This window comes from Cannabis sativa, chromosome 2 (genome assembly GCF_029168945.1).
Source record: "Cannabis sativa cultivar Pink pepper isolate KNU-18-1 chromosome 2, ASM2916894v1, whole genome shotgun sequence".
NCBI classification, from domain to species: Eukaryota; Viridiplantae; Streptophyta; class Magnoliopsida; order Rosales; family Cannabaceae; genus Cannabis; species Cannabis sativa.
The window spans coordinates 91,624,807-91,640,141 of record NC_083602.1 but is presented as its reverse complement, the minus strand read 5'-3'; the positions used below and the strand labels follow the sequence as shown (position 1 = coordinate 91,640,141).

At 33.1% G+C, this 15,335-nt stretch overlaps 1 protein-coding gene across 2 annotated transcripts; it reads right to left on the bottom strand.

The window, feature by feature from the left end:
* Positions 1–306: 306 nt before the first annotated feature.
* Positions 307–13,971, bottom strand: LOC115719538 (DExH-box ATP-dependent RNA helicase DExH7, chloroplastic). Of its 2 annotated transcripts, XM_030648620.2 has the most exons (34): positions 13,659–13,971; positions 13,141–13,246; positions 12,811–13,001; positions 12,679–12,723; positions 12,314–12,464; positions 11,807–12,228; positions 11,286–11,504; positions 11,005–11,116; positions 10,574–10,771; positions 9,942–10,021; positions 9,730–9,852; positions 9,507–9,593; positions 8,889–8,989; positions 8,671–8,728; positions 8,502–8,567; positions 8,144–8,226; positions 7,882–8,065; positions 7,205–7,351; positions 7,008–7,109; positions 6,763–6,915; positions 6,356–6,460; positions 5,784–5,924; positions 5,590–5,679; positions 5,451–5,507; positions 4,893–4,976; positions 4,540–4,638; positions 4,313–4,453; positions 3,844–3,914; positions 3,455–3,524; positions 3,210–3,299; positions 2,589–2,795; positions 2,405–2,497; positions 1,889–2,011; positions 307–687 (listed from the first exon to the last, which is right to left on the bottom strand). In XM_030648620.2, the coding sequence occupies exons 1-34, from the start codon at positions 13,950–13,952 to the stop codon at positions 610–612; spliced, it is 4,371 nt and encodes a 1,456-aa protein (XP_030504480.2). In that variant the 5' UTR covers positions 13,953–13,971; the 3' UTR covers positions 307–609. The 2 variants fall into 2 exon arrangements, with proteins under 2 accessions (XP_030504480.2, XP_030504481.2); XM_030648621.2 differs by lacking the exons at positions 13,141–13,246; positions 13,659–13,971 and having other exon boundaries at positions 12,314–12,427; positions 12,811–12,905.
* Positions 13,972–15,335: the final 1,364 nt, after the last annotated feature.

Sequence of the window (15,335 nt, the reverse complement as noted above, 5' to 3'; positions counted from 1 at the left end):
TAATTAGTTGTGCTTGCTCTTCGAATTCGAATAGATTAAGTTTAATAAATAATATTTTGTTACTTTACTTTTATTGAATAAAAAAAACAAAGAATGATAAGTATGTTTTTAAGAAAAATTATGCTTATTTAATAAGAAGATAATGCTTCTTAATCAAGTTATAACTCTTTTCAGATAATGATTTGTCTTTTTTTTTTCTTGGAAAGAGGATTATACCAACTTTTGTTTCATTTTTTCAACTTAAAAAATCCTCTAAGTACTTTAAACATTTTTATTTAATTAAAAAACTAAAAACTAATATAATAGTTTCATAGCAAAACTTTCATTCATAAATAAATGTTTTGCATAATAATATGTATATGATAGTTTCCTTTTATTGATAAGATTCATCATCAATGGGAATTATACCAATTAGTTAGAGCAAATGTATTAGGACATCAGACATTAAACTTGATTAGGATGAAGAAAGAATTCCATTACTCGATTTCATTAAGCCGCGGCTGTTGATGATGTCCACGACTCTGCTCCACCAGAATCGAACCAATACTCGGTCTCGAAGAGCTCGGTTCTTGAGATGACAACACAAGGATGGATCAAAAACCAGATGAATCATGCTGGTGGTTTGTCTTCTTCCAATAATAAATGAATTATGGAGCTAATAACCTTGTCAGAACCAACATTCACATTCTGGTGCACAAAGAAAAAATGGAAAATGAATCATATTGGAATTGATTAATTATTGACTAAATAAATATAACAAAAAAGTAAAAGACATTCAATAGGAACTAGTAGCAAAGGTAATTGTTTATTGAAGTAGAACACAATAAGTAGTATTGGGTACCAGTGGTGCCTAGTACTTCTAAACATGTCGTCTTACAATTAGTTAGCGATACTCCCTAAAAGTTATTACATTAAATTATATAAGACTTGATACTTAATTGGACTAATAGCGATATTAACGGTGTTAGGCACCACTAGTGTCTTTTAGCATTTCTCTTTAAGTACTCTAATATAGGTTTCGAAATGAAGATTTAGAGAAGGGTTGGTCTCTCCCAAAGAGTCAAAACTCTTTTAATAACAAGACAATTAGAGATAATGATCTAACCCTTATTAGGCTAGCTTATTTAATATCCTAATCCTAATTAGTTGGTTACATCTGGCCATGTTTCAACTACAAACATTGTTATTAGACACCAGAGGTGTTCAATACCATCACGAGATGAATCCTTACAAATGGTTAGCGGTTTTTCATAAAAATATGTGGGACACCTCGTAACTTTCTTCTAATTAACAATCCTAGCCTTTCCATTCTCTCTAGAATAGGTTATACCTAACCTAGGATCTAACAAGTAACAACATTGTCAATCTAGGTGATGGGCCAAACAAAGTGACACAAAAGCTTAATTAATTATATATAAGCATGGGAATCATTAACTACTCAGACCATATATCCATATATATACTAAATCTAGATCATGCATGGCACTATTCAAGCATTAGAGACTACATGATTATAATTTTTTGGGCCAACAGGTAAAATATATATGGTAGTGAGCTCCTCATTAAATGTCATGGACTAGAGAACTAAAGTGTGTTTAATTGAGAAAAATGAAAACATAAAAATAGAAATGAAAATGTGAATAGAAATAGAAATGCAATGGAATGGAATCAAATTTAAAATACATAAAAAACAAAATATTAAAAGATCATTGAAAAAAATTTCATGTTGCACTGAAATGGTATAAAAATTATTGTTTCTCCATTCCCATTCCATTTCATTACCTTCAACCAAACGCCACCTAACTTTTCAAGAGAAGTATAACAAGTTTTCAGAGAAGGAAAAGATAACCCTTTAAAGACTACAAGATAGTGAATGTATTAGTAATACCTCTGGTTTTCTTATTAAGTCCTTTAAAATAGAATGAAGAGTCAACCGAAGTTCCTTGAACAGAACAGCAATTTGGGCTGGTGCTGCCAATTTTAACCATCCATCAATGATGACAAGCCCGGTCTGCAATGACGACAAACAGCGAAGTACTCGATGATAAATACGAGCAGAAAATGGGAAATAAAGGAATGATGATGCCACAAGACAAGAAAAATATTAGCTATAAAATTCACACATCGATAACTTTACTTGCCAAAGAAACACTGAATAAAGAAATATAAACAGAACTTCTGACAATTTTATTTTTATTTTAACAAAAAGCACTTAATCGTCCTTTTCCGAACAACGCCTTAGCTTCTTCTTTTTTACCATGGATTCGTCATGTTATAGTTTTTCCAACAATGACAAGGAAACTTACTTTTCATTATATTTATAAGCATCAATAGTTTAGCTGCACAAACTGTAGCACCAGCACCAATAACTTACACAAATTTCATTATTGAATGAAAGACATACCTGATGCTGGACGTTAATTGAACCACCAAATAGCAAAATCGAGTATGGAGATATGATGGTGGTATCTCTAAGAAACACTTTGTTGGTTTCAACCTACGTAAAAGATTAAAGTAAATATCTCAATAGAAGAGATGAAATACAATCTAGTATATGAGTAAATCCAAGGAATAATAATGAGGAAAACCTTTTCAAGGAACGCAAGGAAAGGATATCGAAATTCTTTCCAGTTACTGTTGATAGACGAAGGGTGTATGTGAACTTCTCTTCTTCCATCGTACCAGATTATATTACTAGTCAAACCAATAGACTGTTTAAGGCTCCCAAGTGCTGCTCCAGCAATTCCTTTCTCAGTGGCAGCAACATTCGGGTATAAACCTGCACATAATACTGCCTGCATATTTGGACATAGCATGAACTACTTGACTCTGATTCGGGGAATGCATAATGTACTTATGATACAAAGCTGAACAGAGTTTGAAAATAAAATATTTCAATTAATCATGGATAACAACAGAGCCAAGTAATCTGCTATTTTAGATACAGTAAGGAAACCTCGGAGTTTACAGTGGTACACTCCTCTAAGAAGGAAAAGAAAAAGAGCATTTGCGGTTGAGTGTGCAAGCAATAGAAGCACAATATCATGTACCCTAGTACTAAATGGACCAAAGCTCAAAGATTTACAAACCAACATCGTCTTTCTCCCATTTTCCAACAAACATGAAATTCATGGAGGACTACCCAGTAAATGTCTCTGGTTTTGTGTGATTATGATCAAATCTTACCAGAAGCAAATCACATGTATTACCTTTACTATTGATGAATGATGTGAATACATATTGAATGGCTGTGATGGATCAGAAAGCCAAATGTCAATGTTTTCTCTCTTCCGTCCAACCTGAAACATGAAAACAATTTTTTTAACTAAACCTCAAGAGCATAACACAAATAATCTCAGATAGTTTACCGTTGTTGGATTATTACTTGAACCACTTTACCATGGCATTAAAACCAGTTAGGCTATGTTGCTTGAATGATACTGAAACCACATACCTGGAAATTTTTTGGAAAACTGATGAGCCCAATATCTGCAAGCAAGGTTCCAAACTGTATTCTCATATCTCTGAACCAGGTACAAAAAATTGAAAATACATATTAGGATCGTTGAAAAATACTAACTTCATACAATTTATGATTCTTTTTACTGAAACACAGAGAATTAGAAACACAAACGCATTTAATGAATCAACCCTCCAAGATGAACTAACCCATGAATTTTGGGAATGCAAGTCTTTTCAAAGGTTTTCCTTTTTGTAAGTTAAAATGAATTTCTTCCCAGCAATATATCAGTGAATAATAGTTAAACACTATAAACACTGTTCACACAATATGCCTCAATAACAGATTATTGTCACAATTAAACTCCAGAGAAGAAACTGCACCTTATCATGTACAAAACTGAACTGCTTAAAAAATAAGAGCTGCAAAAATGGTGTGCAGCTTTAACCCCTTTCTGCAAATAACAGGACGATGTTATGTTCATACAATTTATTTTGAAATGATGCCTGCAATATATACTGATCAGTGGTAACATGTAAGCTTGTAATCAATAATGGTTCCGGATTTCAAATGGACAGTAAATGATACTTCTGACAAACCAACTGATTCTACCATAGAAGCCAACGATGGATAATAAGTCCCCTCTGAACACTATCAATATAGCTCTTGATAAATTTACCAAAGATGAAAATGATTTATTTGATATTATGGAGCACTTGGCCTTCAATGTGGGTTATAATGACAAGCTTGGCATATCTAAAGTATTGCAATAAAACTAACTGGACTCGTCCTTTCCGCTGGAACCAAGTAAATCATATATTACGAATGAATACAAGTAAAACAGACAATAACCTCGCGAAGAATCTTTTCCCATTTCATATATGCAACCATCATTAACAGATGGTCAGAGTTCTTGTCAACATCATATGAATCAGTAGGACCATCCCGCTTATCAGTTAGAAGCGCCAACTTAGCCCTTTCAACATTTTGTCTCTGGAATTACAGAGAAGGAAACAGGTTTATAATGCAAATTTAATTTTATAGAATAAACAACTAAATATCTTTTGAAGAATTGTAACCTCATCTTTTGGATAGACAAAAGGAGACTTGTGACTCAAAAATGCCGAAATTGAGAGAACGGGAGACAGGCAACCAAATATTCCACCATATATCATCATCTGTAGTTGCAGAAGACCACATAAATAAAAAATTTAGTTCAAAAGGAAATTTGAATAGATATTAATGACAAAGAGATAAGGGATGAAATGTTAAGGAAGAAAATAATGACAAAATAAAACTGAAGCTAAGGCTGCTGCTGGAATTTTAGCAGGTTTCATACTCGGTCTTACCAATTATATTTTACATAATACCCCGATGTCAAAATTGTATTACACTCTACAGATTATGAAAGGAAAAAATGGAAGTTGTTTACCTTCCCAATCAATACATCAACTGGAAGTTTAGCTAAATGATGTCCAAGAGGAGTAAGGAGCTCATCTCCTTCAAGAGCACCGACCTATAGAAATAACCCAACATTTAGAATCGATTTACTTTTGAGAAAAACAATGAAATGCATTTAATAACTAGAAAGATACACAAAAATAGTGTGAACTGATAAAAAAAAAAAACATATGAACAGAAGCAATTTATGTAAACAGAAAGTGGTTATAAATTCCAATTTGGAGACTCAAGGGTTAGTTTACTAACAAACTAAATAGAGTATTGCATAAAATTAAGACTAATGCAAAAACCAAGATATTAAGCATGCCAAACAATATAAATCATTGATTCTAAATTGTCAACCAAATATTTACAAAAAAACAAAATAACCAAGATACTGGAAGAGAAAACTAGCAAATAATAAAGTAAAATGTTGAGCGAAAGCAATCAACTTGGCAAGTAAATCACTATTATTGAGAAGAAACAGACATGTAGGCAAAGCAGAATTTTCATGAATCTTCATGATGGCGATTTCGAATTTAATAAGTACCTCATACAACAATGAAATTGCCGACTTCATAGCATCATCTTTAGGAGGTTCCAAAGCCTGAAACATAAAAATTAATGAATAGAACCTATTAGACATAACTGTCAATGTAAAACCCTGTAATTTAAGATGGTATACTTACCTCAGACAAAAATGGCTTTATGAATCCCAAAGAAAGTAATTTTATTTGTAAACACAGCTCTACTAATGGAGTTCGAAGCATTTCTGGAACCTGGGTATAGAATATTACACATTAGAAAAAAAAAATGAAATAGGAATAGCAAGAGCGTGACAAAACATATTCTATAAATAGGGGAAAAAAACTGGGCAAAGTACCTGAAAAGGTCGCATAAGTTTTTCGAAACGGTGACGTGTATACAAGCAAAAGCAAATTCCAGGTTTTACACGTCCAGCCCTGCCACGGCGTTGCCTTGCATTTGCTTGAGATATCCAGTCTTCAACCATGCTTGACAATTTCTACAGTAATAAAACAATCAGATCTTAGCTGGCTGGTCCTTATAACATATGAACATGATCAACAAACTATCTTCATTATCTTCACTATATTTCTATTGATATAAATAAAAGAATAATAAAATGATCAATTTGATCACAGAAGCTTTAAAATGATGAATTGTTTTGACAACTTCTTGCTTCAATGATCAAATCTAGTCATTCTCTAGAACTGAAAGCCATTGAATGTGCGATTCTAGCAATGTATTTCTTTTAGTGAAATGTAATTTGATAGTGGTGAAAAGAATAAGGATTTCAGCTCGGACTGCAACTATCATATATAATATATATATATTTTGGTATAATAACTTTTCATTGAACTTTTATTTAGTGTCTTGATAGGCAGCTTCTTCTGTGTAACAACATTTTTATTATACAAGATACAAAAAACAAACCTTCTGTGGATTATAACGATTCTCTTTATGCTTTCCACAGTCAATAACATACACCACATCATCTATGGTCAAACTCGTCTCGGCAATATTTGTGGCTACAATGACCTGGGATACAGAGTATTAACGAAAGATGTAAATAGCTAGTATAGGAGTTATTATTAGTCAACATTAATATATAAATATATTTTAAAGAGAATAAAAACTCTAAATCCAACATTATATTTTTAGTGCATAAAAATTGTTTCTCTGCTATTGAATTCAACATTCAATCGTTAATTTCACCAGATTAATGCACACAATCATTATACATCAGAACAACATTCTTGCCGGTACATAAAAAAAGGAAATGATAAATGTGGAACTAAAGAAGAATTAGCAAGGGTAAGTAGTGAAAAATAGTATGTTACTTTACGAATGTTCTCGGGTGGTCTTAAGAACACCCTCTTTTGATCAGCTGATGCAACAGATGAATGTAATGGAAGAATCCAGTCAGAAGATGGTCCACCGAATCGATAAGAAGCAGCTAGCATATCCACTAACATGTTAATTTCAAACACTCCCTGTATTTTGTAATTAACATACATAATTAATTAAATATTTAGAAGAATGTATGTACACACAAGTAATTCATAGCAAAAGGATGTGGGCTTACAGGCAAGAAAACAAGTATTGCACCCTCACTGCAGGTTTCGTCTATGTGACAGACCAAGTCTTCGAGAAGATCATAATCAATGAAATCTTCATTCAATCTTTTCTGTTCAAAAGCCGATTCAATTTATTATAAAATCTACAGACAAACAAGAAGTAAATGCATGCAGGTCAAAGAATACACATCTCATAAGCACTTACCAAATTTTGTTGAGTTTGCTCGCTATATGAATGATAACTCTCTGGCACATAGTACGGGTTAACACGTTCTTCAGAAAGAATTGTATCGTCACCCCATGCTTGCATAACAAGATTTTTCATTCCTCTTCGGTTGTTTACTGGACCACTCTGATCTCACAGTTTCAACATTTGGTAATAAGTTAAAACAAATATATCTAAATATATATATTTATACAATTGAATCTGCATAATCTTTTAAGCTAGGCTTCCCGCCTAACCTACAATTTTCGGAGACCAAGAAACTACAGAAATTGCTATATATATATAACAAAAATATATATATAATACAACGGAAATTTCAACAGAAAATCAAAAGTGTTTCTCGAATTATATTAATATTGCAAAGATCAAAAATGTAAAGCAAATCAAATGGGAAAAGAATGCTTTAATTATTCACCAAGTGGAGGCTGACAGCACAAACAAACATTCTACTTGTAAGCTTTGAACCCAAATAAACTTCCACAAACAAACATTATAAGCTTTTAGTTTATATTCAAATTGATCGAACATGTACAAAGACATTTACTTGATATAAGTGATAGAAACTTTTCACTATTGACATAATTATCAAAGAGTGAAAGATGAGTAATAGAGCTCAGGCACAAACATGGAAATCAAGGATCCAAAAGATGAAATACCTTCTCTTTTCCAGATGCTCCATATCTTACAGATGCTGGAGAATCTGAAGCCAACCGATAATTAATACTTTCATATATATCCTCCAGAAAGTAAGTTGTCACGGGATGTGTTCTGCCTTGTGCAGTAATCACAGGGCAGTGATCAAAGTATCTTGAAAATAAATCTGAATCAACAGTTGCAGACCTGAACAAAGAGAACACAATAAATAAATAAACTACAAAATTAACAAGCTTAGAAGAAAATTTAGATTGTAAGGCTTACATAAGAATAACTTTCAGTTTTGGAGATTTCTGAGCCGATTGCTTCTGAATCAGATTCTTCAGAACAATAAGTAGAAAGTCACCCTGTTAAACCCCAAAAAAAAAACACCAGTAAGTTTATCTTCACAATCAGATAAATTGCCTAAGGATTTAGGTTGTCCTATTAACAACCCAATCGTAACAAGTATCGAGAGGCATCAATTTATATGAATATTAGTTTGTAGTAGTTATGCAGCAAATGCCTAAGCTGAAACTGCAAAGATGAGTTTGGTTGACTTTAACTTTGAATAGTGTGCAAATCAAGTGTAGTCACAACATTCAATGTTTCTAGCAAAACCATTTAAAATAAACCAACTCACCAAAAGAGAGCGTTCATGCACTTCATCAACTATGACATGCGTAATCCCAGTTAAGTTTTTGTCTCCCTGAAAATTGAACAAATTAGTAATTTTAGATAGTTTTCTGTGTGGAGAACGGGGGTAAGGCAACTTTAATATCAATTACAAGTATAGAAGATAAAGGGCTCACCGCAATTTTCCTCAAAAGGATACCCGTTGTACAAAATAAAAGCTTTGTTTTTTCATTCCTGTGTGATTTAACAAATAAATTATAAGTGCAAATGTTAATGGCAAACTCTCTCCGAAACTGTTACAAGACGATAATAAGGAATTTATGAAGCGATTTTATGAAAGTTCCTCATGTGTTTGGACTTCATAACTATTAAGGGGAAAAAGCAATTTAAGCACCTTGCACTATCAAGACGAACTTGATAACCAACCAAGGAATCATTTGAGCCGGGTGAAGATTCACAACGCTCATCGGCTACTCTTTCAGCTACAGAAATAGCCTATAATATAATAACAGCAAAACACAAAAGTGTCGTTCAGAAACCACCCATTTTAATATTATATATAAATAACATTTTAAATGTATATATAAATTTAATTAAACAGAAAGAAAATAGTATCTTAATTTTGCCGCAGATGGCCACAAGAATGTATTAACTTGCTCCCTTGTGGTTATTAGTTACTATTAGTAATTTCATACAATCACATTATCTAGACTCAAAAAGAAATGTATCGAACAAGGAAGCCTTATGTGAGCATAAAACAGAAAACATACTTTGTTTCTGTCAATGCTCAAATTTGCACCTTTTAACCAATAGGTACACTACAGACAAACTGAGACTAAGTTTCCTATTCAGTAAAAGATTTAAACAGTTTGGATCATGAAGAGAATATTTATCAAGGATAGGTATAAAGAAAAAAAAAATGCCCCAAATTCAGGGCTAAGTTTAGCTTGCAAGGATTTACTGCCCATAGATGTATCTTACATATATAAGTAAAGATTTTATATGTACCCACCGCTATTCTTCTGGGTTGTGTGCAAATGATATTACAATGCCCACCGCGTTCAGAGTTAATCATGTCGTCCAAGATAAATTGTGGAACCTACATAACATATAAGTGACAATGTTTAAATGAAAGAAGAGCATGTAAGTGCACTTTAGAATCAAGGGACTGCCAGTAAAGGATTACTCAGAATCACCATTAATTGTTTAGAATCATTTAGAAAACAAACATATACCTGAGTTGTCTTCCCAGAACCAGTTTCCCCACAAACAACAAGAACATTGTTATCTTTCAGTAGCTGCAATATATCACCTTTTAGCTGAGCAATAGGAAGTGAAGCTCTAGTTTTTAACATGTCCTGAAACAGGGAAACATGTAAATCAGTAAATGCATAACAATTTATCTGGAACACATATCTCTATGTCAGCAAAGAACAAAAATACCAACCCTGTACTTGCGCATCTTCATTTTATTCTCCTGCTCTTTTCTCAAATAAGCGCTTTCCACTTCTTTCTGATGATTCACTCCTGTAATATAACAATGTCAATGAGAAGTTGGGAGAAAGAACACAGAAGCAGCATATAAAACACTCTCTTTGCTTCTTCTTCTTTTTTCACTTCAAATACAAATCTAAAGTTTCCATGTAAAATTATTCATCAGCCCACAGTCAAGCTTTTTTCCCTGTAAATACGACATTGGGTAGATATATAGTAATATAATGTCAAAGAGAATAAAGGTGTTTTATGCTCTTATCTAGTCAGGGATTGGCCCTATTTTATGTATTATGTAATTTTAGTTTTGCTTTGTATTAAGATACCTCTTCTGCATTTGGATACACAAATATATATACATATATATATATTTATAATTAAATGAAGACCACATACACAATCTTACACCTAAAAGTTATCCTTGCCTTGTCCTGTGAAGAAAGAAACATAAAATAACAAAGGAAAAAAAATATATTTGCATACAAAAGTAAGGAGTAATAATCAATTAGCAGCAAGTACTTATAAAATTGAAAGTCAGATACAATTTTTGTTTTACAAAGCACCCAAAAAAGAAATGAAGGAGCATACTTTCAACAGCTGAATCAACAACAGTTGCAGCTGAACTTTCACTTTCTTCAGTAGGGGATTGTTGAGATTTCTCTTGAGGAATATTAATTGAACTATCAGTGGTAACAATTGACCTAGAACCATCAGCATTCAATAGTGAATCTACAAAGCTTGCACGTCGATCTTCCTCGGTGTCTTCAACGTTGACTGATGAATCTCCTGCAAGAGTTCCAATGTTATAAAAATCTTTTATCTCCACCAAAATAATAACTACTTTCTAAGAAAACATATATTTGTAAACCAAAAGAAATACTGAAATTAATATTTAATATAAGAACTCACACTGATATTCAATAAAGCTACCGATAAAGAAAATATAAGCGAGTATGGATTTCCATTTCCATGAATTCAACATGCTCAGGGCAATTAAATCAGATTGTCAAGAGAGTTACCTTCTTTCCACTGGATAATTAATGAAGCATAAGGCTCTGTTAACACAAGGTGTATTGGGAGATCTGGAAACAGCCGATAAAGAGCAAAAGTTGCCACTGCGTTTTGTGCATTCTGACACCAAAATAATTCGTATGAGTAATCTACGCACTTAAGTGACATGATGTAAATGGAATATAAGTTTGTTTTAAGAGAGGAAATAATAAATGGCATCGTATGTGTTTCTGTATGCTATGCTAAAGCATCCATAAGAAAGATATCAGGAATAGGGATAAGTCATTACCTCAACAGAGTCAAAAGTGTCACCCTCACCGGGAAGCTGAAGGGTGACAAGTCCCCCAGCTTTTCTACTCTTACCCCTCCCGCTGGCTTTACGCAAAACACTCACAGTATACGAGAAACTATTTCCTTTTCCATGCACTTTATTGAAGTTAGGGGCTTCCCACCCTGATCTTTGACATAACTGATGAAGAAAGGCCTTAGGAATCTTTTGAGGATCTCCCTGTAATTTTAGACTACGTCACTATGATGTGAAAAGGATAGCAATTAAGCATACATAAGATAGTACAATCGCAAGCAAATATAAGCCCTTGCATAATAATAATCATAAAAAATGTGTAAAATTAATGGATTAACATCAGAAAATGGTGTGTAATTAATAGTCTTGACTTAACAATGTTATTTTATTAGCATCATCCTTTTATAGTACACTTAATAGAAAGAAAACATGTAGAGTTCACATAAATACACCACTAAAAAGAAAAAAAAGATATTCAAACAAGTAATCGCAGCGCCATACACTACCTTTTTCCAAATACCAGCTAATTTCTCCAAATTTTTGTCACTAAGCATTTCTCTCATTTTTTCTTTCTGCTGCAGTTTTTGAACTTCAAGAGAGAGACTTTCATTTTGGGGACCATCTTCTGAAAAGAAATCACCGAGCTCTACATCTGGGGACTCTTCTTCTGCAGAGTCTTTATCCTTAATAGGTTCATCTGATGTAGTAGCTTTCACAGAAACCTCTTCGGAACCACACAACTCCATGACCCTTCCATCAACAATTGATTCGTCAACATGCGAAACAAATGCAGAAGCACATTCTACATCACCAGGAGTTTCTCCTTCAGACTGGTTGTGGGGAACAGAACTCACATTTGTTGCCTCAGAAGCTGCATAAGAAGCTTGTTCGTTCTCAAACTCTGAATCCAAAATGTCAACAGATAAACCTGCATAGAAATTTCAATAAGCACTGATGGAAGATCCAAAATGACAAAAAGTATGACATGAAGCATGAAAGAAATTTAATTTTACCTAATGCAGATAACTCTTGCTTCAGTTTGCGGATGATATTTCCTGCCTGTTCCTTACTTTTCTTGTCACCTTTTTCTTTGGCTCTCATAGCTTCCAACCGTGCATCACGATATTCTTTAGCAATCACATCATAGGACCTTGGTTCAGAGATCTATTTAAATAAATTAAAATAGAGTAGTGACAGAGTCATCTCAATAACATCAACTAAGAATTTGGAGAAAAACATTAGGCAAAATTCATCAACTACGAAGTGAATGAGTCCTCTATAAAAGATACTTAAAAGAATGTTTGTGTTTCTTCGGATCTCAAACACAAAAGATCAGAACTTTGTAGACTCATTTGATCTTAATATAAAATGGAAGTACCTTCTCAGTACCAAGTAAATCATCTTCCCATGTTTTAGAGTCATCCTGGAAATAACACATACATGTCATTTTTAGTTGTTTTTGTTTTTTTAAATGATCATTGATTTATTTGCTAATGCATTCTGTTAATACCTCTTCTTGTTGTTCCACGTAGCGTTTGATCCAATCTGCCTGAGAAGGTTGGCATGAGTCCAAAGTCTCATCTTTACCATGTCCCTTTGTTTTAACAGAAATGCCCACTTCATCCTCAAATATATTTGATGATGCTTCCACAGAAGGAGCCCAATTATCCTGAGCAGCCAATAAGACGCGAACAGAACCACCTGCAAAATCGCTTAAGGATTGAACATTATAGTGCAAACTTCCAAAATCCTCATAAACCAAATTCCTCTAAACCCTTTGTCCAACTTAATCAAGCTACTAATACAACAAGACATTCAAAACAGCTCCACCATAATTTACCTCCATCAATGTGCTGAAATGTCCCGCTTGAAAACTTCAATGGAAGCTCATTACTAGGCAAATTCAAGCACAACCAATCAAGAGAAGCCTCAAACGTAGCACCCTCCTACTCAATAATAGAAAATAGACCATTCAATTCAAAAATTCAATATTACTAAGTTTAATTCAAGCAAAAGAATAACAAATTTGATAATCAATAGAAATATAGTTGAACTACTATCAATGAATACGAATTGCAATATCTAAAACTCAATAACAAATTTGATAATCAATGGAAATGGAAAATAGACCATTCAATATTACAAAGTTAATTCAAGCAAAGCGAACACAAGATTTTCTTTTTCTTTCATACAATTTCCCGGGAAAACAATCAAACAACTATCAATGAATACGAATTGCAATATCTAACAAAAATGAACACTTGAATATGATGTTTCACATTTCCTCATTTACAAAACAGAAAAATTGAATCGAATACAAATACGAACAAGCACAGAATCAAAGTAAAAAAGTGTAACCTTGAGAGCAGAGAGAGCAAGCTCAATTTGATCATTAGTGAAGCCTTCGCAAGAAAGCTTCTCGTAAATGGTTTTAAGCTTCTTAGCCTTCTGAGTCTTGGAGAGGGAATCGTCCACCGGAGCCGCAGCAGACTGCGCCGTCCGACCCGAATTCAGAAGAAGTCTCCGGAGCCGATTCTCATTCTCAGCCGAAATGTGAAGCTTGGGACCTCCGGAAGCCGTCGCCGACGACGACGAAGATTGCGTTTTGGCCGTGCTTTTCTGCTTCTGCTGTTGTTTCTTTTTGGGAGCCATTGTTGTTCGGTTTTTCGCTCTGTTTCTTCTCTTTTACACTTCCAACGATGGTCAAAAAACGACACGTCGTTTTCCTTTATTACACAGCTACATGTCGTTTTTACGGTTGTACTTGTTATCGTAGTTTGTTTTATATGTCGTTTCTTACGTTGACTACATGTCGTTTTGCATGAATATGAACGAAACCGACATTTCTTCATACAGGCTAAGACAGTTATTCATCAAACCGCCTATACTGCCCAAACCGCTCACACCGTATAAAAATGTGATTTAAAATTATCCGTAATTCGATTGTAGTTTGTATTTTTGTCAAACTGCACAATGACAATGCAATGCAATTTGTAATTTTAAATAACTGCGGTTCAAATCGCACTGTAATGTATATTATAAAGTTACTAACTTTTTACAATATGATTTTTATTTTTGTTTTTTCATATAAGAACTAATGTATCTTTATATATTAAAAGTGTCTATCTAACGGCAATTCTTGGTTTAACGATTCTTGGTTTAACGATTCTTTTTTTTTTATTTACACGAATAACTTAACAGTGGTTTAACGATTCTTTTTTTTTTATTTACACGAATAACTTAACAGACTGTTAACGTTAAACGTTAACAAATAAATAAACCCAATAATTAAATCCAAAAAATTAAACAATCTTTTTTTAAATTAAAAAAAAATATCTTACCCACATATCTCTCTAACAAATCCTACCATTTTTAAATTTTAAAATAAAATTCCTTCGGTTGGAGTCTACGATTGAAAAAGATTTGGGTTCAACCTGGATTGGCTTCCCTGTTGGTATTGAGTTCATTTGGGATTTTTGAAACAAATAGTCGTTCAAAATGGTAGTAGAGAGCATATATAGAATGCGAGATACCATGTTAGGGATGACAATTGTAGAGATTTTACTTTTAGTTCTCAATTATATGGATTCGAATTTTGTAAAGGTTTGATCGTGATTGGATTTTTTTTCTTTCGAAAATTGGATTTGTTTTTGGTGTACATAAAGAGATGGAAAATTGTCTTCCAAGAAATAACGAGAATATTGTTTGAATTTGTTGTGAATATTGTTTAATCCCTGGTTGTTGATTCAACAGTCAAGATTGGAATTGCGTGGCGTTTGGAAGCATTTAGGCCAGTTTCAATTAAGTAAAATAAAGTTGTTGGTTTAAATTACGATTGTAAGTTTATATTGCTCATGACATGTTTACATCTTTTTGGATCTAATTAACAACATAATCGTCATTTCATATGCATCATTATTCTCTTTTTCAATGTAATTGGGACCAACTATAGGTTCTTTATTCAATATTACTTAGGAAATTTTAGGTATATTTGTGATCCTTCCTGGTTTTGGTGAAAGTTTATTATCAGAGAAG